Source organism: Sciurus carolinensis, chromosome 5 (assembly GCF_902686445.1).
Source record: "Sciurus carolinensis chromosome 5, mSciCar1.2, whole genome shotgun sequence".
In the NCBI taxonomy this organism is placed as follows: Eukaryota; Metazoa; Chordata; class Mammalia; order Rodentia; family Sciuridae; genus Sciurus; species Sciurus carolinensis.
The window spans coordinates 37103736-37130217 of NC_062217.1; the positions used below are offsets into that span (position 1 = coordinate 37103736).

The 26482-nt window shown below is 41.8% G+C and overlaps 1 protein-coding gene across 1 annotated transcript in view; it reads left to right on the forward strand.

The window, feature by feature from the left end:
* The first annotated feature begins 13513 nt into the window (after positions 1 to 13513).
* Positions 13514 to 26482, forward strand: part of Tmem272 (transmembrane protein 272) — a 33336-nt gene continuing 20367 nt past the window's right edge. The window contains exons 1-2 of the mRNA XM_047554119.1: positions 13514 to 13663; positions 20688 to 20768. Coding sequence (XP_047410075.1) covers positions 20711 to 20768 — 58 coding nt within the window. The 5' untranslated portion in view covers positions 13514 to 13663; positions 20688 to 20710. The remainder of the gene's footprint in view (positions 13664 to 20687; positions 20769 to 26482) is intronic.

The window sequence follows — 26482 nt, forward strand, 5'->3', positions numbered from 1 at the left end:
TTTGTATTTGCAGCGTTGTGCTGTGAATTGAACCCAGGGCCTAGTACATGCTAGGTAAACACTCTACCACTAAGCCACAGTCCCAGAAATTAAATTTTATCTTGCTATTCAGAATGGCACACAATTTGAAACTTAAGAATTGTTTATTTCTGGACTTTTCTATTTACTATATTTGGGCCGTGGTTGACTGTGGGTAACAAACTTTAGAAAGTGAAACCATGGATAAGGGAAGACTACTGTATATGCTTAAGACTACTGATTATCTGTATCTCACATATTTTCTACACTTATCTGTATCTCACAAATATCATATGACACCTCTAAATTACCACTTAATTAAAATATTTTCTAATATTCATTATAATTTCTTCTTTGATCCATTTGCTATTTACATGTATATTACTTAATTTTCAAATGTATGAGGATTTTTTCCCAATTCTCTTTTTGTTACTGGCTCCCGGCACTACTCTGCTATGTTCTATACTTCTGCACAAAGAATATGGTTTGCACATTCTGATTTCAATCCTTTCAACTTGTTAGGATTTGCATTTTGGTAAACATTTCACCTCCATCTGAAAATAATTGATATTCTTCAGTTGTTTGATGTGGTGCTTTATATATATGAATTGGGTTAACTTTTTAACTGTTCTTCAAATCTTTTCTATCTCAATGTATGTTTTTTCTGGCTGCTTGCTCTATTGATGAGGATATATATGAACAAAGAGGGAGCAAGAGAGTGAGATGTACTTGCAGATTGGTTTTTGCTCCCAATTTGGACAGTTTTTGTTTTATGTACTTTGATGTCATGTTATTTAGTACATGTATATTTTATAATTGTCATATATTCTTGGCACATTGACTTTTATGAAGCACCCTTCTTTTCACCTTAGTATTAAGTTCTACTTTGACATTAGTATAGGTAGTTGTCTTTCTACAGTATTTGCCCAGCATATCTTTTCCATAGATTCGTTTTAACTTGTCTTTGTCCTTATATTTAAAATGTTTTTCAAGCACCATATAGTTGCCTTCTGATTTTCTATTCTGACACAATTTGTCATTTAACAGAGTATTTTTAAATATTAACAATATAATTACTGATTGATTTTAGATTTCATGTATTATCATACCATTTTTTTCTAGTACTAGTTGTTGAATGTCACTTTTCTTTATTCTTTCAGGTAAATGAAATATTTTTTATTCCATTTTCCCTCTACTACTTCATTAGCTATATTACTTTATAATTATCCTGGTGATTACGGTAGGGATCCTGAGTTATTAAAATCTAATATAGTTTTACTTTTACCACTTTCCTGGTAATGCTAGAAGTTTAGAAGGTTTTAACTCCATTTATACCTCCTAACTTTTTCATTTTGTTGTCAGGAATTTTAATTCTACATGTGTTTAAGACTCCAGGTTAACATTTGCATATAATTACCCACAATTTTTACTGTGTGGTTTTTGTTTCTTCCTGCATCTCTATGCTTCTGTTTGGGATTGTTTTCCTTCTCTCCAAAAAATCAAGTTCCTTAGATTTCCTTCAGTGTGGATCTTGTGATGAATAAATTGTGTCAGTGTTTGTTGAAAATACTTTTATTTTGCCTTCATTTAAAAAAAATCAGCTAACATTACATTTTATTAGTAAACTGGTTTGCTTAGCATGTCTCCACTATTGTGTAAACAGATGCCTCTTTATACTTTTCTGTTCTTTGCATTATTGAGAATTTTATGGAAATAAGATTTCAAAACATGAATAAGAAATGAATTTTAATCTCTGTAAACAAGTGATGCCAAAATTATTCCTGATGTAGTTATATTATCATAATTGGCTCTAAAATTTTAATAGGAAAAAAGAAAACATAATTTGGGGTCATGCAATCCTGAAAGTCAAACAGCAGTACCTTTGATTTCTTATCACATGCTCTCCTTCATAGAGCCCCATTTGCCTTCATTTTTGAAGCATAATTCTACTGGTTAGAGAATTCTAGCTTGGTTGCTATTTTCTTTCAGTTCTCCTGGGTTCCATTGTTTCTTTGAGAAAGGAGCATCATCCAATAGTTGTTTTTTTGAGTAGTGGGCTTTTCTCCTCTAGCTGCTGTTAGGAATTTTCCTTTGGTGTTTGACAGTTTCATTTTTATATGACTAGATGTGCTTCACTTTGCATTTGTCTTACTTGGGATTTGAAACATTTCTTCTATCTGTGTAGTTAAGGATTTTCATAAGTTTTAGGATATTCATGGCCATATTTCTTCTTGATTTCTCCTTTCTTTTTCTTATGAAATGTGAATAACACATTTGTTAAACATGTTCACTGGGTTTCTTAAATTTCTTATGCATTTTTCTATATTTTTCATGCATTTATCTTTGCTTTAGTCTATGTAATTTCTATTGTCCTGTGTTTCAGTTAACTATTCTTTCTTCAGCTGGGTCTAATCCGTTGCTCGATTTATCCAGTCTTTAAATTTATTTACTGAATTTTATTCAGGCATAGGATATTCATTCTGTTGTTTTATGTAAGCCTCAAGTTTTTTCATACCAAATATATCCACAATGATTTTTAATTCCATGAACATATTGATTGTAGTTATTTTAAATCTCTGTCTTATTTTCAATATCTAGGTCTTCTATTTATATTATCCTGGTCTGTTTTTTCTCTTGACTTTCTGTCAAACTTGTTTCCCTTTTCTTTCTTTGTTAAATATACAATTATATAGGCATTTATTTATTTATTTTGGGGAACAGGGTCTCTCTTTGTTGCCCAAGCTGGCCCTGAATTCCGAGCCTCAAGTGATCCCCTTGCCTTGGTCTCCTAAATAGTTGGGACTATAGGCGTGTGCCACTGCACCTGGGTACAAAACTTATTTTCTTGCATATCTGGTTATTTTGATCAATTACTAATATTCTGAGGCTCTGCATGATAATAACTTTTGCCAGAGGTATTTATTTTTGCTTCTGGAGAGGCTAGGAGCCAATTGCTGTAATCCAGTTAGGAATTGAGATGATTCTAAACTGGGCTTCATTCCCTGTGAGACATACTTCCTCAGTTGGCACTTACTCCAAAGGTTTGTGATATTTCCCAGAACCTCTGAGACCTGGTAGGCCCTTAGCTGCAATTGTTTCTTCTACATCCCTTACATTGCTGAAATTACTGTTTAAACTTAGGATTCATTTACTGCTTTCACTTTTGGAATCAATAAGTGACTTGAGGGAAAAGAATCCTTGAGTACCAGACTCACCTCTACTGACTTAAATCCTTGTTCAGATCTTATCTTGTTCCAGTGTTCTCAGAAATTTTCTCTACCTTGGTATCTCTGAGATGTCTATTTCTTCAAGTTGTTCCAAGCAGAATATGTTGTCTAAATCAACCTAAGCAGCCATGGTCAAGTACAGAACTCAAATGGAGGTTTACAATCAAAGAGTGACACAATGGAACTTCATAAGATTAATCTGACCAAAGTAGGATAATAACCAATTATCAAAATTAAAATAGCTAACAGGTATTGGTCATGATCATTAGCTGTGTGCCCAGTCACTATCATAAGTGTTTATACATATATTAATGCATTTAATCTTGACAAAAAATTAACAGATTAGATATTATTGCAATTTCCATTTTACACATTAGGAAGCAAATGAAAAGAGAATTTAAGAAACTTGCCTAAGATCCTAAATCATGTATACTCAGAATACAGAGCCCAGGTTTGAACCCAGGAAATTATACCTAGAGATCACACCTCTCTAAGTACAGGGTTTGTTTGTTGTTGTTGTTTTGTTTTTGTGCTAGGGATCAAACCTAAGTGCCTCATGCATCTTAGGCAAGCACTTCACCACTGAGCCATATCCCCAGCCCAAAATAACACCTCTCTAAGATAAGAGGCTGCTGTAATATCGGAGGCAATAGATAGTCTGAGTCACAACCAGAATTACAGCTGGGGAGTCAGAGAAGAATAGGTAGTTACAAGAAGTATTTTGGAGAAAGGTGATCAAATAGTTGCATGAGAATGGAGAAAGTCAAGGACTGATCTCAGATGCTTGGCCAAAATACCTGGAAAGTGGAGGCTGGGAGTGTAGCTCAATGGTGGAGTAATTGTTTACCATGCGCAAGGCCCTGGGTTCAATTCCCATCATGCAACAAGACTAGAAGAAAATCTGCAAAGTTATCATGCACTGGAAGAAATTCAAAGTTGAGATGGAGCTAATTTAGATGGGGTGCTGGAATATTCTTACATGAAACCTTGTGATCCTCAGTGATTTCATGTTTCATAAAATGTTTGCTGTTCTAGGTAAAACTTACAGCCTCTGGAGGAAATAGCAAATAAGGACACTGTTGCTGAATGTGAATGGAATACAGAAAATAAATGGATTTTCAACATCAGTGAGCTCAAGGAATTAAAACGATACACACTTTACACCCAATTAATAATTAATGTTCACTCAAGATAGAAAATTTAGCTTAAATTTTATTCAATACTATTAATTTTAAAAATAGCATTATCATTCTTGACAATTTTCAAAGAATACATGTCCAGTGTTACAAAAGAATTAGAAAATAGAGTGAAAATAAAGAAAATAACCCATAATCCCAGTACCCTGAGGTAATCACTATAAATTTTCTGGGGTATAATCTTCTAATACTTTTCCTATGCTTATAGCTCAATGTACCTTATACAACTTGTTTTATGCTCTGTATGCTGTTTTATGACTTTTTCATGTGATAATGTGTCATTAACATGTTCCTATTTTTAAAAATATTTTTGAGGACACGATTCTTAATAACTGCAAGAGTGCACATTTTCTTGTTTGGGGGAAGTTAATTTATTAATTAATATATGTGTTATTTTCCTGGAAGGATAGGTTAAATGGGAAAATGGCTCCCAGATGAAGATAGCAGCAATCAATCATCACTGCCTGTGGCTTCAGCCTCTGTATTGAAAGATGAAAATCCCTTGAGGTAGCACCAGCAGGGGAGGGGCCATCCACGGGAAGCAGGCCTTGAGAAAGCGGAGACTGTTTTGTTCACTGCTGTATCCACAGTACCCACTTTATAAAGAGCTGGAATCAAGCAGAAAGAGACCAACACAGACAATGGACAAAAGTTGTGAATAAATTAATGCAGACAAGTGCAAATGGCTCTTAAATGTACACTTTTAATTAGAGAAACGCAATTGAAAATAAAGTTTGCATTTCTCACCTGGTTAGCAAAAACCTGAAAACTTGACATTCTGTTAGCAAATTTGTAAAGAAATAGCCTGTGGCCAGATGTGGTGGCACACATCTGCAACCCCAAGGACTAAGGAGACTGAGGCAGGAGGATCTCAAGTTCAAAGCCAGCCTCAGCAACTTAGCTAGGTCCTAAGCAATGTAGTGAGACCCTGTCTCTAAATAAAAAATAAATAGGGCTAGAAATGTGGCTCTGTGGTTAAGCGCCCCTGGGTTCAATTCCCAGTACCAAAAAAAAAAAAAAAAAAAAAAAAAAAAAAAGTAAAAAGAAATAGCCTCTGTTCTACAGGGATAGTAGCAATACAGAATGTTATGACTCCCTTGTAGGGGGATTTGTTGGTAACTAAAAAAATGACATGCATTTATTTACCTTTTGTTCCTGCAATTCCATCTCTAGAAATCTATCTGGCAAGAACCACTATACAATTACAAAATGATACTTATGAAGATAGTCCACTGAAGAATTGTTTGTAATTCCAAAAGAATGGAAATATCCAATTTTACTCAAGAGGGAAGGACATGCTTGAATGAACTATGCACATTCACATGGCAGAGTACCATGCAGCTGTGAAGATATGTATCAAAGATCTCTTTATGCTGATTTGGAGAGATTCCCAGAATATATTATTAAATGAGGAAACAACAAGGTATAGAATAGTGCCACACTGTGTATGAGGGAGAAAATAAGAATAAATGTATTTGCTGATATTTGCGCAAAGAAATGGTTGTTGATGGGGGAAATGAGGGGACAAGAGTAGAGAAGCAAGATTTCTCTGCATACCCCTTTCTAGACAGTTTTCGTCTTCAAATACTATGAATGTAGTACCTTATTCTTTTAATCTTAAAATTGGTAACAGGGATGGGATGTAACTCATTAGCAGAGTGATTGCCTGGCATTCATGAGGACCTGGGTTCAAACCCCAGCACCATTAAAAAAAAAAAAAGGAAATAAATATATGAACATAACCAGATAGCAAATATGTTCCACGCTCACAAAGAGGAAGGATTGGTTTCAAGTGATTTTGGGGCACAAAGCTCTGACTCTATAGCTGCTGTTCAATTTAGGAAGGAGTCGCGTCCTGTTAAACCCATTGTAAGCTGAGAACATGTAGACTACACCTCATCCCCAAACATCACAGCAACAGCGTAGCCTCAGTGGTTTCCCTTGGTGATTGTGGGACTGGCTGGGAGCTGCTGGCTGTCCCTGCCCAGCATTTCAAGAGAGGTTCGAATCCTGTATCACTAGCCTGAGAAAAGATCCAGACTCAAAATTCAGATTAGCTCCTTTTGAATGCATATCACATTCACACCAATGTAAAGTCCAAAAACCATAGTTCAAACCATTATAAGTCAGGGAATGTCCATACCTCCTCAGTGAGACGTATTCTAAAGATAAGATCTTCAAAGAAAATTGAAACTTTAACTCAGTAATTTTATATTTAGTGCTGTTATATTTAGTAGTAGTGCTGTTATCATTATTTCAAAATTCTATTGTATGATAAAACAGATGAGCATTGCATTAAAAATATTAGGAATCGCCGTTGCACACACCTGTAAATCCCAGCGACTCAGGAGGCTGAGGCAGGAGGATCAAGAGTTCAAAGTCAACCTCAGCAAAAGCGAGGTGCTAAGCAACTCAGTGAGACCCTGTCTCTAAATAAAATACATAATAGGACTGGGGATGTGGCTCAATGGTCATGTAAACCTGAGTTCAATTCCGGTCTCAAAAAAAAAAAAAGTGTTAGGAATCAAGATTTCCAGTGTCAAAGAGAAGGGGTCCAATTATAAAAATTAAATAAAATTCTATCATATTGAATTCAAATTTAAGAGATCAAAAGGAACTTGTGATTGAAAAAAATATATATGGTATAGCTCTATTTATTAAGAAGGACTGGGAGCAACAGTATCCCAGAAGCAATGACCATCCCTGTACACAGGACTTGGTCTCTAACACTCTTTGCCACTAAGGGGAGCCAAGGCCCCACTGGCGAGTGACTGCAGCTGGTAGAGGGAGGTGGAAGTGTAAAGTGAATCTCAGATGTACTTTCCCAGGAAGCAAAGCTTTTGCGTCATGTCAAAAGGACACAGGACCCCATCTGAATGGGTTCCCACTGGCCAAATTGCAAGAATTTAAGCAGCAACAGGAAGAACAATTGAAATTTATGGAAACTAAAAATCCACAAACTCATAATCAAAAAAGAGACAGGAAAAGCTCATCTGTCACCAGGTAAGTTGACGAAGTTATTTAAGTCAACTTCTTTGAAAATCTGAAAATTAAAGAATATTTTTAAATTAAAGGAAAAAATAAAGCCTGATACTAAAGTAACCCCAGGTGAATGTAGAAAGCTTGGCTGAATCAGAACCTGGTGGATATACTTAGGAGGAATGATATAAGAAGAAAAAATGTTTTTTTCACTTCCTAATTAAATGATTGGTTTGGAAAGGTGACCCATTGGTTTGGTCGGTTGTTTTGTTTTTGGTACTAGGGATTGAACCCAGAGGTGCTCAACCACTGAGCCACATCCCCAGCCCTTTTTATCTTTTATTTAGAGACAGGGTCTCGCTAAGTTGCAGAGGGCCTTGCTAAGTTGCCAAGGCTGGCTTTAAACTGGCTATCCTCCTGCCTTGGCTTCCCAAGCTGCTGAGATTATAGGCCTGTGCCACCGTGCCTGGTGACACATTGATTTTTTTGTTATTGTTGTTCCTGGTACTAGGGACTGAACCCAGGGATGCTCTACCACTGAGCTGCATCGCTGGTCCTTTCTTTTTAAATTTTAACTTCTTGTTATATTTATTTATTTATTTATTTTGCTTTGCTAGGGACTTAACCCAAGGCCTTGTACATGGGAGGCAAGTGCTCTACCACTGAGCTATATACTCCCAGCTCCCTGGTCTTTATTTTTATATTGAGAGACATTCTTTTTATGAGGCTGCAGTTGGCCTTGAACCTGCAGTCCTTCTGCTATGGCCTCCTGAGTATCCCGGATAATAGGGAATGTGTGCCACAGTGCCTGGCAACCCATTGGTTTTGGAGAACTAGACATTTATATTCTCCCAAAATAACATCACATAGATTTTGCTCCATTTTTAAGTGAAATGTGTCATTGTTTGATAGAGGAATCAGGCCAGCCTGTGCATCCAGCAGTTAGGTGAACACCATGAAGGGTGGGTCAGCCAGAAACCATAAGCCTCTCAAGCGAGGATACTTTCCAATGACTGCAATCCCAGCCACCAACTGCCTGCATTTCATATGAAAGACCCAACTGAGAGATTCCAGCTGGTCCCTCTCCACCTCCAGAACCGAGAGAGTTCCTAATAAATGGCCACTGCTTTTTTACACCACTTATCTTGGAATAGATAATCAGAACAGTGATACTTGAGTTTTTCTGGCATTATTAGTTAAAAGAAATGAAAATGCACCCATTTATCATTCTAAAAAGGATATCAGCTTTACATGATAAATGTTCACACGCAGAGTGAGATTCACTACTCTTGGCTTCATTCATTCATTCAATGAATGTTAATTGCCCGTGAATGAAGCAGCAAACCCTGTGCCTGATGTTAAGGATAGAGGAGTTCACGGTCCACAAACGGAGACAAAAGGGAAACAGCTAAACACAAATACAGAGTGGGAGAAAGGGCCACACAGGAAGTGTGCCCGGGATACCCTGGGGTGCACAGAGGCTGATGTTTCCTTGATTGGAGGCACTCAGAGCATAGGAATGGTTAGGGAAGACTTCAGAAAGGATACATGAGCCACGCCCTGGAAGCAGGCCTCTTTCCAGGTTACCAGGGAGAAGGTTCCCGTGCATTAGAAGGATATGGGGGGTCTGGGGTTGTAGCTCAGTGGAAGAGCACTTGCCTTGCACATGCGAGGCACTGGGTTTGATCCCCAGCACCACATAAAATAAATAAATAAAATAAAGTTATTGTGTCCATCTACAACTAAAAAAAAAAAAAAAAAAAAAAAAAAAAAGATGTGGGGGGCCATAGGAATCAGATCAGAGCTCCCTGTTCCATTTGACTGGACTGCATCCTATAATTAATACTGGACAGTCTGAAGGATTTGGACAAAGGCAGGTGAAAACAGTTCTTGGAAAGTAAGAAGTACAATATCATTTAAAAATTTATTACAAAGCAACAAAATCATCATGTTTGATGCTAAAAACATCCAGGGTTTATTCTGTGCCTGTGTTGTGGTCTGATTTGGCTTCATTAATTGCCTATAGCTGGCATCTGTTCTGATTGGTCCCTCCATTCTGATTGGCCAGGGCCTTTGCCCAGTTTAAAAAAAAAAAAAAACACCTGATACCTGAAAACATTAAAATTAAGAATAAGACAAAGTGTTTTGTTTACAAATGACTCTGTAAACAGTGTATTTGACACGGAAATAGAACAAGAGGTATAAATATTAGAAAGGAAGGGTAAAACCAACATTACTTACAGCTGATTTGACCCAAAAAAAAAAAAAAAAAAAGGAGAGAATTAAGTTAATCTTTAGAATCTCTGTTCCCCAAGGGGCGCATGAGTTGGTCTTTGGCCAACTTTAATGATGTCCTTCATTTCTATGGCTTCCATCAAGATGTCAGGCATACCTTCGTTAACTTTGACTCCTTTGTAATCAAACTCAGGCATATGCTCATTGCTTTATTTAGTTTGTTTTTTAATCACTCTGACCCAAATACCTGACAAGAACAATTTTAGAGGAGGAAGGGTTTATTTGGGGCTCACAGTTTCAGGAGTCTCAGTCCACAGATGGCTGACTCTGTTGCTCTGGACCCAAAATAAGGCAGAAAACATCATGGCAGAAGGGTGTGGCAGAGGAAAGCAGCTCAGGACATGGCAATCAGGAAACCAAGAGTGTTCCATTCACCTTGGACAAAACATATAACCCCCAAAGCACGTCCCCAATGACCTATGCCCTCCAGTCATACCCCATCTGCCTAGAGTTATAACCCAGTTCATCCATTCAAGTGGATTAACACACCGATTAGGTTAAGGCTCCCACTCATTTCACCTCTAGACTTACTTGCATTATCTTACACATGAGTTTTTTTGGGGGACACTTCATATTTAAACCATAAAACTCATTAACTCATTTTTCTTTCGAATTAAAATTCCTCATGGGATACATTGGGCTTTACAGGTCAATCCTTTTACTCACGGTATCTGACTGGAAGTAAGCAGTATTTGTTCAACCAATGAACAAACTCACTTATACCAGAAAGGCCACTGTTAGAGTTTGGATATGAGTTGTCACCCAAAATCTCATGTGTGAGACAATACAGGAGTGTTCAGAGGTGAAATGATTTGATGGTGAGAACCACAGTTGCGGGATTCATAATTTGAAGGGATTACTGGGTGGTGACTGTAGGCAGGTAGGGCATGGCTGGAGAAAGTAGGTCATGGGGGATATTGTCCTTGGAGATTATGTTATCCTTGGCTTCTTGTACTCAAACTCGGCTTTCTGGATGTGATGAACTGAGCAACTTCCTTCTGTTCTGCCCCACCTCAGGCCCACAGTTATGGAGTCCACTGACCGTGGACTGAACCTCTGAAACTGTGAGCCAAAACAAACTCTTCCTCCTCTGAGTTGTTCTTGTCAGGTTTGTCAGCCTCAGCAACGCAAAGCTGACTAAAACAGCCACCTCAACCAACATCATGCACAATAAAATTTATACATGGAATTCAACTTTCATTCATTCAGTTCTACTATTACTTCCCCAATGTGTTCTTTGGCAATAAGCGTACAGGTTCAGAGCAAGGACTCTTCATCCCACTCTCTGAATTTAAATTTATTAGTTGGATATGGTGGTGCACAACTGTAATCCCTGCAACCCTGGAGTCTGAGGCAGGAGGATTTCAAGTTCAAAGCCAGTCCCAGCAACTTAGTGAGGTTCTAAGCAACTTGGTGTGACCCTATCTCTCACACACACACTCTCTCTCTCTCTCTCTCTCTCTCTGTCTCTCCTCTCTCTCTCTCTCTCTCTCTCTCTCTCTCACACACACACACACACACACACACACACACACAAATTATTACATGCTTAGCATCAGATCTTGCTTAATTTCTTGGTCTGTCTATGCCTCATGCTACTCATCTGTGAAATGGGGATATTAGTAGCACCTACCTTGCTTTGGACAGCATTTCAAGAGCACTTTTCTCATCATCAAAGCTGGGACAGCAGCTTCTTGCACTGTTATTTGCCTGTCTCTAGGTTACCCCAGCAGCAGCACCACCACTGCCTCTTCTGTTTGATTTTTCAGTTCCTCCATAGTCTTTTTTTTGGTGGGTGGGGGGCAGGTACTGGAGATTGAACCCAGGAGTGCTTTACCATTTGAGCTAGATTCCCAGGCCTTTTATTTTTTAATTTGAGACAGGGTCTCACTAAGTTGCTTTAGGGCCTCAATGATTTGCTGAGGCTGGCCTTGAATTTGTGATCCTCCTATCTCAGTCTCCCAAATTGCTGGAATTACAGTCATGCACCATCATGCCTGACTCCTTTATGGCTTTTGTAACTAATTTTCCATGTCAGTTTTCCCTCTGCTTTCTTAGATGATACAACTGTTGTTGTTGTTGTTGTTATTGCTACTACTACTATTATCATTTAGCTTTGGGGATTCTTTTTTTTTTCTTCTTCTCGGTACTGGGGCTTGAACTCAGGCTCTTGTGCTTGCAAGGCAAGCACTCTACCAACTGAGCTATCATTTAGTTTTGGAATCTCAAAATTACTATCCTGCTCCTTGCAACCTCTGGCCTCCCTCATTTCTGTACTTACATATGCAGTTGTAGGGTCTGGAAAAAAATAGTCTGATGCTTTGCAGCTTCTGGAACAGCTACTGAGGGACCATCCAGTCGGTGATTGCCCAGGAAAACTACCCCATTACCTGGAATTTTGTCTATTCCAACCCCTGGGATGAAACACCCTCAAAAGTTTGGACCCTTGGCTTCTGTGTTCCTAGACCTCACTATCCTAAGACATCCTTAAGGCTCTGTCCTGCTGCTTGCAATCATTCCTCTCAGACTCGTTCAGTGTGAGGTGTGGCCATACCTCAGAGATTCATGAGCATCTTACATCTTCTTTCCTCTTCTGCCTTCTGCCCTGTGCCACCCTGTGGTGGGAGTGGTCAGCTTGGATTCAGGGCTGGGGGACTGGCAGGGCTATGCAGAGTAGGTCAAAGGAGGGGCCTGGGCACAAGATGCAAGGACATATCACTCCCAGGGACTTGCAAGGGCAGGGGTAGCCTTCAGAAGGAGCTGCTCCTTACATTGTCTTCAAAAGGTGCCTCTAGCCTCAACCTAGTCCCACACCCTGGAAATGGTTTTTCCATTACAACAATAGAAAGTCATTGTTGGAAGTTGCCTTTAATATTGTGTGGCTGTATTGTTTCTCAAAGTGTGATCCGTGGAGTACCCACCAGAGACTTAGCAAGGTCTACCATGCAGATTCTTGGACCTAAGCCCAGGATCATACTTTCAGAATCTTTGGGAGATGGGGCAAGAATCTGTACTGAGAATTGAACCCAGAGGCACTTAACCACTGAGCCACATCCCCAGGCCCTATTTAAATATTTTATTTAGAGACAGGGTCTCACTGAGTTGCTTAGGTCCTCACTAAATTGCTGAGGCTAACTTTGAACTCATGATCCTCCTGCCTCAGCCTCCAAGCCGCTGGGATTACAGGTCTGCAGAATCTGCATTTTAATAAAGGGTTTGTGGCACTTCTTAGAAATCAGCAGCTGAGAACTCTCCCTACCTGATGCTTCCTCAGAACGGACAACACTCAGCTTCACAAAACAGCCTGTTTCTGGTCTAAGATGGCAGCCGTTAGAAAGTTTATTCTCCTGGGCACAATTCTGTCTCCACATAACTTCACTCTTGGTCTGGAATGACAGCGACTTTTCTATACCGCAGTTCTCAAGTACTTAAGGCAGCGTTCATGGTCTAAGCGCCACTTTGGGTAGCTCACCCTATTTACTAATAGGTCCCTGTTCAGTTCATTCTTCCTCATGTGCCACAAACACACACGGGGAGCCAGGAGAAGAGGTGCACCACCCTTAAAGTCACGGCACCCAAAAGAAAAGTTTCCAGCGCAAACCCCGCTCCAGACTCCGGGCGGGCTCCCGACAGCCCCTGGGTGGCTCTGCTGCCCCCTGGCGGCCCTGGGAGATACCGCGGGGTATGAAAGCTGGAGGCGCGGGGTGTGGGGTGCTCTCCCCACACGTGGGAGTGGGTAAGGCAGATAATCCGCCCCTTAGAGGAAAAGGCACGAGTTTCTGTCATGCTGCAGGAGAGAAATCCGAAGCGAGAAAGAGAGAGAAAGCGAAGGAAGGAGAGAGGGGGAGCTGCAAGCCAAGGGGAGCCCCACAGATTTAGCCCTGGACCACCGAGACCCTGCGGGACGAGTGCTGCCGGGTTCTGGATCTGACTCTGCTCCGCTTAAAGGTGAGTGGTCAGGACAGCCCTGTGCAGCCTTTAAAGTTGGAGAGACACTCCTAGCAGAGGCTCTCTGGCCATGTTCCTCGGATGATGACAGCATACTGATTTATACTTCCTGAAAAGAAAATGACAGCGTCGTGGAAGTGCTTAGTTGTGTGCAGGGAAAGAAAACATTAAATTGTTATTGAACCTAAGGGAAAAGTGTTTTTTCTGTTTTGTTTGTTTGTTGTTTTTTTGTTTTTCCGTGGAGAGAACCAATGTAAAGGAACAGGAACCACAGGGGAAAGGTGAGTTATGCTGGATGGTTAGAAACCACTTGCTAAGTTCAGAGCAGGAGTGGGGACCACGGAAAACACCTCTACATTTTACCTGGTGGGTCTCTGGCTTTGACTTGATCATTTTAAAAGTGTGGTAGAGGTAAAAGGAAGTGCATTTTCATTAAATAGGAAACGAACCGTGAAGGGATCCTGGGGAGAGGGTCAAATCTCTCTGACACCCAGTAGGTATGCAATAACCTCTGTAGACTTCTGCTAAGGACATAGTTAGAAAAGGAAACAGCACATGATACAGAGAGAGTGTCCAGGAGAGAAAGGATCTTGTCCTGAATGCCCAAAACTGTTGGAAATATTCAGTGATACCTGTTAACATCTGCCTCCAGAGGAACGGGTATTGAGATAATTAATGTTTAATATTCACTGTTATTCAAAATCAAGCAGTGAGTTGGGGGGTCATCCTCACATCTAATTGAGGAGTAAACAATTTAATTTACTAAGCCAGTCACTCCAAACACATTCACCAGGGCAGAGATGTGTTCTTGAGTCAGGTTGGAACTTGAGGGTGAAAATCCCTAATGCTAAATACTGACCACAGCTAAATGTTAAAAACTTAGCCATCTATATATGCTAGCTCAATATTGATTTCATGACATGACTGAAAGTTTAAAATAAATGGTATTTTATAAATTTGAATGCTGAGACTAGAAATGGTAGTCAGCTATAAAAGGAATTTCTCAGACTCCACACTACTGATATTTCACACTAGATCATTAATTCCTTGTTGTGAGGACTACCCTGTTCCTTGTAGAGTGTTAGATGGCATCTCTCTTCTCTATTATCCATAGCCTCCACCCCAGTCTATTACCAATATCTCTAGACATGGCAAATGTCCTTGGGGGGGGTTAATCCCCCTGGTTGAGAAGACCTGAGATACATCACTTGGATTGAAAATTGAAAGATTGTTGAGAATGTCACTTAGCAATTATGATCAGTTAATTCCTTCATGCCCTTTATTGTCACTCAGCTCCTTGGGGAGGAAGCAACAGGGGTTACTATTGCTGTGCTCACTGAGGTAGAAGCAAGCGTGAGACACAGATCACAGTCACGCACAGGACAGACCTGAGTCACCGCTTGTTTACTCGGAGGAGAAGGTACTGCCAGCCTTCTATGGCAATCTTCCTGCTTCCGATTTCTACCAGATAAGAAAAACTCTTACCAAATAAGAAAAATGTTCATTTTTATATAGAAATTATCTAAAATCTGGGTCGTTTCCACCATTGCTAGCATAGATTCACTCTATTGAGCATCTCCTGTTTTTGAGGGACCCACGCTCTCTTAGAAGAACTTACAAAAAAAGGCAGGGACTGCAGGCGACTGAGCTTTATGAATTTTTCAAGTTCCCACCATCATAGTGAATAGGTCTTTCACAGCATATTTGGATCTATAAATTCACTTGGTGAGTTCTTTAAATAAAAAAAGCAGATTCCTGCTCTTCTTTCAGATTGCAACTTCTTTTTCTTTTTTTTTTTTAATTAAAGTGCAACATTTTTGGTGGACTTCAGCACTCAAAAGATACCTGTTCTTACTTTGAATATTAAAATAAATCCATAGCGAAGGGCATGAAAATAATTCATAAAGGAAATATACAACCAGGAAATAAGCATAAATGAAAGTGCAACATCACTGGTAATCAAAAATGTAAATTAAAATAGCAAATAAATGCTATCTTTGTCTATGAAAGTAATCACATGCTTTAATTTTGGTAATGCCCAATACTGGCAAAGGGGTGGTAAACCTGGCATTCTCATGTGTAGCTGGTAATACTGTAACTGATACAACTGATACAACTGGAAATCAATCTTATCTCAAAACCAAAAAGTATTCATGCTTTTAATTCAATAATCCTACATCTAATTATTCTAAAGGAGTTATATACTGTATAAAAGAAAGCAATTTCCATTTAAAAGATATATTCTTTAGGAATATAATCATAATAGTAACAAATGATAAGTAAATATCCAATGAGATATGGCCAAGGGTACTATAACATGGTCTCTATTGTGGAATATGATGCAACTGTTAAAATGATAGCTATGAAGACCACATGGTAACAGAAAAAAACTTTTATGTCAAAATGTGAAGGGTTAATTTAATGTGCCTGGTGCCTTGAAAGATAAGCACCAAACCACTAACAGTTGTTGAGTTTGTTGAGTTAGGAATTCTGTAGTTGTTTATCATGAGAAATGATTTTATTTTCTCCATGATCTTTTTTTTTTTTTCAAATTTACTTTGAAAAATTTTAAAGAAAATGTTCCCAGAGAGAAACTCGTCCTCACCACCATCACATCATCTCTCTTTTTGTTTCTGCTCTCAGGGAGATTTTTATCTTTATTTATGCCCCTAATATGCTACTTTTTTTAGCTCTGGAATTTTGGAAAACAATTAAACCTCTTTTCTTTATGAATAGTTTTTCTTGAACTTTAGGTGGGTTTAAATAAAAAGGCTTTTGTTGTGTGTGGTACTGGGACACAGACACAGGTCTCTACCCCTGAGCTACATCCCCCCACCCCCTCCCATTTGAATTATAAAGGTAAGCCTACCTGCTCATGGTGGGGGAGGGGCAAAAGTCAGGCTATAATAGGGGATAAAAATATTTCCCATGCCTGTCTCTGAAACTTTTCCCATCCTCCATGGTCTCCTTTCCCTGTACCTGTTTCCTTAGGGAATGATTATCAACCGAGGTTTGGTGAGTATGCTTCTGATCTTTTCCTATGCATTTACACATATGTGTAGACATTATCACATGAATGAAATTGTATATATCTATATATATGTGTATATATATAATGCAATTTATATATATAAAATGCAATTTTTATATATAATGTAATTTATATGTATGTGTGTGTATATATATATATATATGTATATATATATATATATATAAAACAATATATAAAACACCCTGCCTGCCATGATTGTGATAGGTTGTACCAAATTGACTTTGAAAAAATTGACACCCATTTGCATTCTCACAGTCAGGGTATCCCTCTTCTAAAATACTAAACTGTTTGATCTTTGCCAATAGAATAGGTGGGAAATGACACCTCATGGTTGGCTTAGCGACATTTCATTCCTTGTAAGTGAAGCTGGACACAGTACACTGAGTTTGATGGCCAGTGTCTGGGACTCTTGGTGGGAATTTCACGATACCTTTCCAGCTGGGTGCCAGAGCTCAGTTCGATCGCCACAGCTACCTGTCCCTCAGGGAACAGTCTTTAAGGCGTGACAGGATTAACAGCACATCATTCTTTTCTTAGTTCTCATCCATCTTGTCAGTTTATGAAAATAAAGAGCTTGAGGGAATAAGAACTGTCTCATTTATAAAATGGATCTGGTCTGACATTATTCCCAATAAGGATATCATTTGTTGTTGTTGTTGTTTTGCTTTATAAATTAACATTTCTACCATTATTTACAGTTAGTGGCTAAAGAGAGCTATCAATCTGAGATACTTGAATTGAAAAAAAAAAAAAATCTCTACTCAGCCTTTCATTCCTTTTTGTAGTTTGACATCATTTTTCCAGGTTCACAAAAAGCTTGAGCTTAGGCCCCATTAGAGGGCCAAAGCACAGATGTTTGTATTACCACATTGTGACACAGGTAGATAGTTCCTGTCCAGCTGCTGTGAACTTAGAGACTGAAGTGTCTTGGTTGGAGGGCATGAGAGAAACCATTCCCCATGTTTCAAAGGGGCTTTGTAAACCAGTGGCATCTCCAGTGCGGAAGAGCAGAGTCTGCCCTTGTTTCTCCTTCCTGTGTTGCTTCCCTCTGACCTGAGAGGAACATGTTGTAACCAGTGGCTAGAAGATGAGAAGTCCACACCAACTCCTGAGAAGAACATTCCACCAGCTTCTGAATGTTAGTTGCTTGCTGTATCCAGGATACCCAGGCCTGTGTTGTCGAAGGTCACCAGCTATAAACTCCAGGAGAGCTGCCTGAGCAAGCAGGGCACCCCACACGTGGGGCCGACACTTAGGAAGAGCCGTGCCAGGAACTGAGGACTTTTTCTGTGATGTGACCAGGGACAGTGTGAGCATGGCTTCTCTTTGCCCACTCAGACTTCTTCTGGACACAGAGCAGAGGCCCCCCTGGCATGCAGAGGAGCAAGGTCTGCATGTTGTAACACAAGATGCATCTCTTCTTTACATCAGAAAGCTCGTTACCCAAGGGTGAGGCCATGAACCACCATTAGGAGCCCAGACGGGCCAGACTGGAACCTGCCTGTTCCTTCAGGTAACTGGGTTTGTACTCAGTAGGGGAGGGTATGCCTCTGGATGGGATTTCAAGTGACTTTGCTAGCGTGGCACTTCCGAGGTAGTCAACCTTACTAAGTTGTGGACACCAACTGTTAATCTGTAATTCATACTGCTGTCAACGACTCTGGCCTCTGCCCTGATTAACTAAAGGGCTTGCGCTTGGCTGACCCCATTAGGCCAGAGAACTGGTCTAATTTCGCCTGGATCGGTGGAATGCCGAGTAAAGGGATACGGGGAGGCTGAGGTTTAGGCAGGACTCTAGTTACCCTGATTTTCTGTGGGTAAGGACACCATGAAGACATTTTTTGCACAGCAGGGTGGAAAAACAATAGAGACTTGTGAAGGGACATTTGAATTGTAGTTTGTGGAATTATTCATCAACAATGTCGAAGACCTACTATGTGCCCAGAAGACAGAGACTCACACATCCTCCACAGTTGCTTTCAGGAGAACAGCAGTGGGCCTGCTGGGAATGGTCTAGCGTGACATTTCATAGGGCTGCAAGTCCCTCTCCGTTCAGCTCTGTTGCTTTCTGTCCTGTCATCTGAGTGCATTGAAAACTCAGTTCCGGTCTTGACAGAGCAAGTTTGGCAGATCTTAAGACACCTGAGATCCAGTCTGGCTGTGTGATCTTGGGCAGGTTCTTAACTTTTCTGACCCTCGGTTTCCTCATCTGTAAATGGGGATAATAATGCTTACTTGGCTAAATAATATCCGGCATCTGCAGGACTAATCCAGTGATCTTGCCAAGTCCCTGACCTGCTCTGGGAAGCCCTTCCTGTCTAGGTTTCCCCCTTTTTTCTTGCTGTGGTGTAAAGTGGAGAGATTGTAGACTTTGAAGTCACAAATAGAGTCCCAGGTTCTCATTTCAAACCCCAGTTCTATTGTTTACGCGGTGACTTTGAGCAAAGGGATTGACCTGAATCTCTGTTTTCTGTAAAATGGAGGCCTACCTGCCTCTGGGGGGCAGTGGAGGATTAAATGAGGCCACACCAGGAAGACCTTGGCAGGGGGCGGGAGATTCACCTCTGTTGGGACCAGCCCCTCCCCCAGCACACAGCCTCCTGCTGTGGGACAGAAGACCTTGCAGGTACAGAGCCAGGTAGGAGCACGGACGATCCTAGAAGCAGGGGATGGGACATAAAAACCCCAGAGCCTACAGCTCTAGCTAACTCATGCCACCTGCAAGTTAGCAGAGGGGAGAAGCTGCCAGAAGAGCTGCTTGCCAGGGTGGCCTCCTGCCACCAGGTCTGTGCCCACGACTGGCGGTGGAGGTAATCTTGCCTCTTTTGGTCATCATCCTCACCTCTGTTATCTGCTCCAGCAGCCCTCCTCAACACTGCCTGTCCCCCCACACACACCCCCCCGCACCACCACAGGCACCCAGCGCTGGGCCCCAGGGGGACCTGCCAGCAGCATTGCTCACAGGCTGTGGTGGCCAGGTTTGCAACTCTCCTAAATACTGGGAACCATGACTGCTTCCACGTGGCGCCACATGCATTCAGAACAGGTTACCGGAGAGGCTGTGTGTGTGAAGTTAGGATGTTCACCCAGATGCCATCTGGAGCACCCAGACCCTGCTGAGGCCTTATTTCAGAGCAATGAAATGATAGAAAACGGTAGAACTACCTGTACCCGGGCACCAAGGGCGAAGGAATTAGCCCGCACCCTCATGTCTTTATGTTACTGGGCAGGAAAATCTGCTGCCTTGATCAGTTGGATTTTTTTTGTGGGTTTTAAATTCATGAATATTTCTTCCAAGGAAGGGAATTCCTTTCTCACAGCGTCAACCAACTTGCTCAGATGACAGCAAACCCACAGTGAAGCCCCGGTGGCTCTTGGGTCTTGGTTCCAGGCTGCTATGGTCAAGTTCATGGTTACCCTTTAGCCTTGGGCCCTCAGGGAGTAACATTATAATGGAGAGAAGATGGACATGTGTCAGGAAGTGAGAAGGACCCCAGCTTCACATACGTGGATCAGATTTGGGCTCTGCCAGTTGTCAGCCCAGCTCTAGGGCAAATCTGAACCTAGCTGAGCCTCCAGGGCCCCTTCTATAAAATAGAGTTAAAATAGAGGACTGTCAGGGACTAAATATGACACTATACACAACGAGTGGTCACACAACGTCTGCATGTAGTGGCTGTGCAGTAAGCAATAGCTACTTTTATCTCTTTCTGCAGGCCTGTCTTCCTGGCTGGGCATCATCAGGTGAGCCTGTTAACCTCTAGCAGCTTCATTCTCCATCTGTGAAATAAGAAATATTTCTCTCAGTCCCAAGAACGAGGCCATCTCTACAGGTGGCCTCACACTGACACTGGCACCCAGACTCCCAGGCTGACTGAGGCAACCCTGCGCACCTCATAGACATGCACAGAGACAGTCGCTGTGCTAGAACACCCTTCCATCAACCTTGCTAATCAATTATTTTATTCCCAGAACTTTGCCAGTGAGTGAGAACAATGCCGGGTGGTCTGGAGAAGGCGTGTCATCGGTGCATTTCTAAAATCGCCAGCAATGGTGAGTCATGGTCCTGGGAAATGCCCTAGTTGAAGGATGTGGGTGTCTGGAACCACATAATGAACTACAGCCAGAATGAGTCCTGCAAATGGTCCCTGTTTGGTTCCAGGTTAGAACTGGGGAAGTGACCTGCCCTCTGTTGGCTGCTTCTGCTCCTTCCTTATTAGCCTCAGTACAAAGTGTTCAGTTCAGGCACATGCTAGCTCACATGCATGTTTTTGTGAATGGAGGCACTGAGACAACCAATGCATATGGCACCAGAGCTGGGCAACATGGCAGGGAGATAGGGAACTTGGGATTTGGGTTTGGGGCAGCTTTTGCTCACCCCTACCCCACTCCATGTCCCTGACAAATTGGACTTCCCTGTACCGTCACTTGCTGGGGTCCTGGAGGAACTGGACCACATTACACCAAGTCCAGTGTCTACTGCAACATTCAGGATATTCCCAAGAGCAGAACCCATGCCTCAGGACTGCTTGAGATGAAATCATTTACCTCACAGTGGGGAGTGTGGCCTAACTTTTATGCTGATGAAATGTGAGTTAAGGTAACACTATGCAAAGCCTTCTGCAATGGATTTTACAGTGGCAATATCAGCAAATGGCAGTCAGTGGACAGAATGGACTTCAGTAGAGTGGTCAGGAGAACAAGGGGCTGATAGAGGGGTGCCCGCCTCCTCGTGCTTACCTCTTGGTACCCATGTGCTCTCCTCAACTCCCCACCTTCCATCACTCTTCTTGGGACATTTCCTGCACACCCAGCATCTTCAATAATGCCTGGCACATAATAGGAGCTCAATCATATCCCCCAGATGACTAAGTGGGTGCATGAATGGACTGCCAGCTTACAAATTCTCCCATGACTTATGTGTCCAACATCCATCTCATTGACACCTCTAACTTTGTACTTCCACAGAAAGTTCTGGGAACCACTGGCCCCTTTGTCCTTGGATGAATATAGCTATCTCTCTCACACACGCACACGCACGCACGCGCGCTCCTACACAACGTAAGAATTGTTGAGGGCCAGGGTGGGACAGAAGGGCTGGCACCTCTGCCCAGATGCTGCTCTGCTGCTCTAGCACAACGGAAACACGTGGGTTGCTTCACTGCTGCAGGGAGAGAGGCACAATCAACTACAGCATTGCTCTAGATCCTTCTGAAATTAATCCCCCTCACCACTACACACATACACCTTCGCATCCTTCCTACCCATCAACAAGAGCCTGCCTGGACCACTGAGTTGGTGAGAGAGGAAGAATTACTCTCAGGGGTTCCCAGAAAGATAAAAAAGGATTATTATGGGTTGGATATGTGGTATCTCCCAAAAGCTCATGTGTGAGACAATGCGAGAAGGCTCAGAGGCAAAATCATTAGGTTATGAGAGTCTTAACCTACTCGGTGGATTCAACCATGGATATGGATTAATTAGGTGGTAGCTGTAGACAGGAAGGGTGTGGCTGGAGGAGACAGGACACTGGGGGCGTGCCTTTGGGGTTTATATTTTGTCCTTGGTGAGCAGAGCTCTCGCTCTCTCTGCTTCCTGGTGCCATGTCCTGAGCTGCTTTCCCCGCCACATCCTTCTGCCTTGATGTTCTACCTCACCTCTGGCCCAGAGCTATGGAATCAACCAGCTATGGACTGAACCTCTGAAACCAAGAACCCCAGATGAACTTTTCCTCCGCTACATGGTTCCTATTGGGCCTTTTGGTCCCAGCAGCACAAAGTTGACTAAAACAGGGATGTTCCTGTACTCAGTAAACCCAGTTCTAGGCTGTTAACTCCACACATGCCCTCGAAGTGATGTCATACTGAGTGGCCCTATCTGTGGTCTCCCTGACCCCCAGGCTCTCTCCTGAGTTGTGAGCTATGCCGAGTTCAGCCTGGATGATGGTGAGGCCTCTAGCCACTCTCAGTCCCTCCCTCCAGGCTGTGCAGTGACCCCCCCAAGACCTGCCGAAGAGAACAGACGCTCCAAATCTCTTAAGACCCTTTGTGGTCTGGCCCCTGTTTCTTCTCATATCACTGCCTTTCTTTCTCACTCTGGAATATTTAACGGGACAAAAATATTTCAACTTTCCTTAAAGTACCCGTTTCTTTTTGTCCCCTGAGTCTTCCTCTCTGTGCCCAGAATTCTCAATAGATGTTGAATCTAAGAAGAAATTTTGGTGACAAGCAAGATATTTGCATTGTCTTAAAGTCTAACCCCAGACTCCTTATTGATGGCAAGGGAGAAAAAGAATAATAATTATACAGTGGAGAAATTGGGCCAAACTCTGGGGTTTAAAATTAACATCACCAACAAGGGACAGATGGCTGTCCTCTATGCAGTAATCAGGCTAGGAATGTGTAACCTTAATATAAACGCAAGGGACATTTGGTAAACAGAAAGTGAGGAACATCCTATTAAAACTGAGAGGAGAGGAGTATAGTCTTCAAAAATGTCAACATCATACAAAACAAAGGCTGTGGAAATGTTCTAGAGTCAAGGGCAGGGGCGTGTCTTAGTCCATTGGGTGCTTCTGTAACAGAACGTCAGAGACTGGGTAACTTATAATGAACAGAAATTTATGGTCCCATGGCTCAGGAGGCTGAGAAGTCCAAGATCAGGGGCGGGCATCGGATAAGCACCTTCTTGAGTGTCATATGGGCAAAAAAGAGAAAAAGGAAGAAAGGACCCCTTTCGCACGGAACTCATTCCCACAGGTAGCCTACTCTTGTGGTAACGACATAAATACATTCACTCTGCCTTCCTGGCCTAATGCACAGCAATCCTTAGACCCCACACTGCTGCACTGGGGATCAGGTTTACAGCACATGAACTTTATTGGAAAACATTCACACTAAATTATTTCACTGCATAATCATCGAAACCTGTTTTTTCAGTCCAAAAAAAAAAATGGTTTATAATCTTTCATGGGGTGATCATCGCATGATATAATTTTCTTCATCATGCTACTTTAAAGGTAGACCGAGCAGCAACGTATCCACCAGTGGCATACAGATGCAATCTTGCCTCCTCTCACATAGCTAGCCCAGAGCCTACAATGCTCTGCGCATGCGCATTTCAACATATTTCCAAAGGTCCGCTTGAGCGGTTTAAAGCACTGCAATACTAACCGGAAACCATCTCCTGTGAGTGGCGCTGAGGACCGCAGCTTGGGTAAGAAAACCAATGAGAGCGGGTCAGAACCTTTGGACGTAGAAGATTAAAATTTTCTAAGTTCATACTTTGCAGCACTTTAGTAAATTTTCTCAAGTGTGATATTCTGACTATAATGCACAAATGAATATCAACTGTATTTACAGTTTCTTCCACACAGGAAAAGTGTTTGCTAAACTGTCAGGAAGAAATAATGTGTGTTGATTTGGACTATTCAGTTCTAACGTATATTCGCGAGAATTCCATGCATCCTAATTTTGCACCAAAGACAGTTTAGTAATAAATGATGCCTAAGTAATACTGACACATTTTTAAAAAAATAAAAAGTTTCACATAACGGTTTTACTCCACTTTTTTTGCAAAAAAAAAAAAAAAAGGGCATAAAATCTGCAATGATTTTGTGGTGAAATTTGGTATAATGGGAATAAAGGAGATATGACAACAAAATGTAATAAATACCTGACACTAGATTGGAGCCAAGGACTTTATTAGGTTATCAATATTGGAATATAGATGGTAGATTACGTATCAATGTAAATTTAAAGAACTGTAACTGTCCTCAGGTTATATAAGAGAATTATCCTTGTTCCTAAGAAATGGACACCAGAATTACTTCTGACTACAAAGTTAAAACACTTAAAAAGTCTGCACACAAAACCCTGTGTGGCAGGTATCTGAATGTTTACTCCATTACTCTCTATTGTGCATGTTTAAGAATTTTCACAATTAACATGCCTTTTAGAATTTAGACTGAGAAAAATTGACCACTTTGCCCGCGTCCTAAACTTGATCCAATACTACTCTAGATGCATATGTATAGACTGCAGTATTTTCCTTTCAGGTAGCTTTGAATTCTTCTTCTGTATGATTTTTCTGCACGTTTCCTATTTCCCCATCAAGTCCTACATCCTTAGGTAACTGGGGGAGGAGGTTATGTTTTGAGAACAAGCTTTAGGTATCCTGTAGGTTGCTTTGTGGCGGTCCCTATCCATTGTGATGTGAGCTAAATGGTGGGGGCTGGGCTGGAGGTCTGGGAGGAGTGCTTCTTCTTTTGAGGAAGTGGGCCAGGGTCTCCATGCCCTCAGGCTCAGGTGAGTCACCTGGAAGTGTGTTCTGGAGCCCTCCTTGGCCCCTGTGCAGCTCTGGCTGTCCTCCTCGCCATCTGGCACGTTCTCTCTGGCAAGCTCCTCTGCTATGCAACATTTACCTGCCCACACCCGCTGCTGCCCCGGAGGATCACTCTCACGACTGGGAAACCTTGATGAATTCCTGTGCTGCATGCAGAGCAGCCTCCAGCCCTCACAGTGTAATTTAATCAGACGCCGTGGGCATGGTGAACTTGGGTTAGTGCACCTGTCAGGGCTCCTGGGAAGCCTTATTTACCTCCACAAGGATACAGGAGCCAAGAAGGGTCCAGCACTGGGAGAGAGGCCCTCCGCTCGAGACAAGACCCAGAAAACTGTGATGCTGGGTGACCTTCATAGCCGCCCCCAGTGATGAGAGAGTCCATATGCTGAGAGAGACCTGTGCGTTTTATTCTACAATTCTAGCAATAAGAAAGAGCACTTTTAAAATTTTGTTTATGTATTTATTTGATGCTAGGAATGGAATCCAGGGCCTCACACATGCTAAGTGCATGCTCTCCCACTGAGCCACATCAACGTCTCCTTTATTATTTTATTTTTGGTGTGCTTTTAAAACTTTAAGACTGCTCCCCCTGTAAATAAAATTAATCTGACTCCAAGCTCCATGTGTCAGAGTAGTAGGAAAACCAATCTTGGGCATGGTGGATCATATAAGAATTAAGAGTCTGGGATTGGGGTCAGGGATCATGTCTACCTCTTTTGGGGCTCTGAGGCAGGGACTTCTCCTGCTGTCTGGGCAAGGCCACATAAACCCCTGGGGCAACTTTTTAAAAGGTGCCCTCTTGGCAGCTGCAACCTCAGGAAATAGAGCACTTTCATTGGAGGAAAAGGGGACCTTCTCCCTAGGTGAAAAGGAGTTCCCCCTCCCTCTTAGCCCCACCAGGCCCTCTTTTCATGCAAAACTGCATGGCAGCACACTCTCCTTCCTCTTGGGCCAACATGGAGCATCAAACATGTCAAACATGGAGCATCAGGGTCTTCATGATGGGACGGGAGCCCCATCAGGTAACTCCTTGTAGCAATTCCCTGCCAGGAAGGGGTTTGACCAACCACAGGTTCCATCAGAGAACTCCAGTCCTCATCAGCTCCTCTGCTGCTCATCCTCTTCCGGGCACTTCCATCCATCCTTTCTCATGGGATGCTTCTTCGGAACTGCTTGCTGTGGCCTTCAAGTAGCAGGAGATTATCTCTTTTCAAGGATCAGAGGAGATAGAAACACCAGGGGGCCCAATATTCCATACTAACTCATCCTATTACATAAACAATTGAAAATCATGAACCTTTAGAAAGTCAAGAATATGAACCATGGCGATGGTTTTAGAAAATCCTGGATTTCTGGAATTTGATTCCAGTAGGTTCACCTGGCACATTAGATGCAGTGAATTCCGAATGCCCTTATCCAAAAGC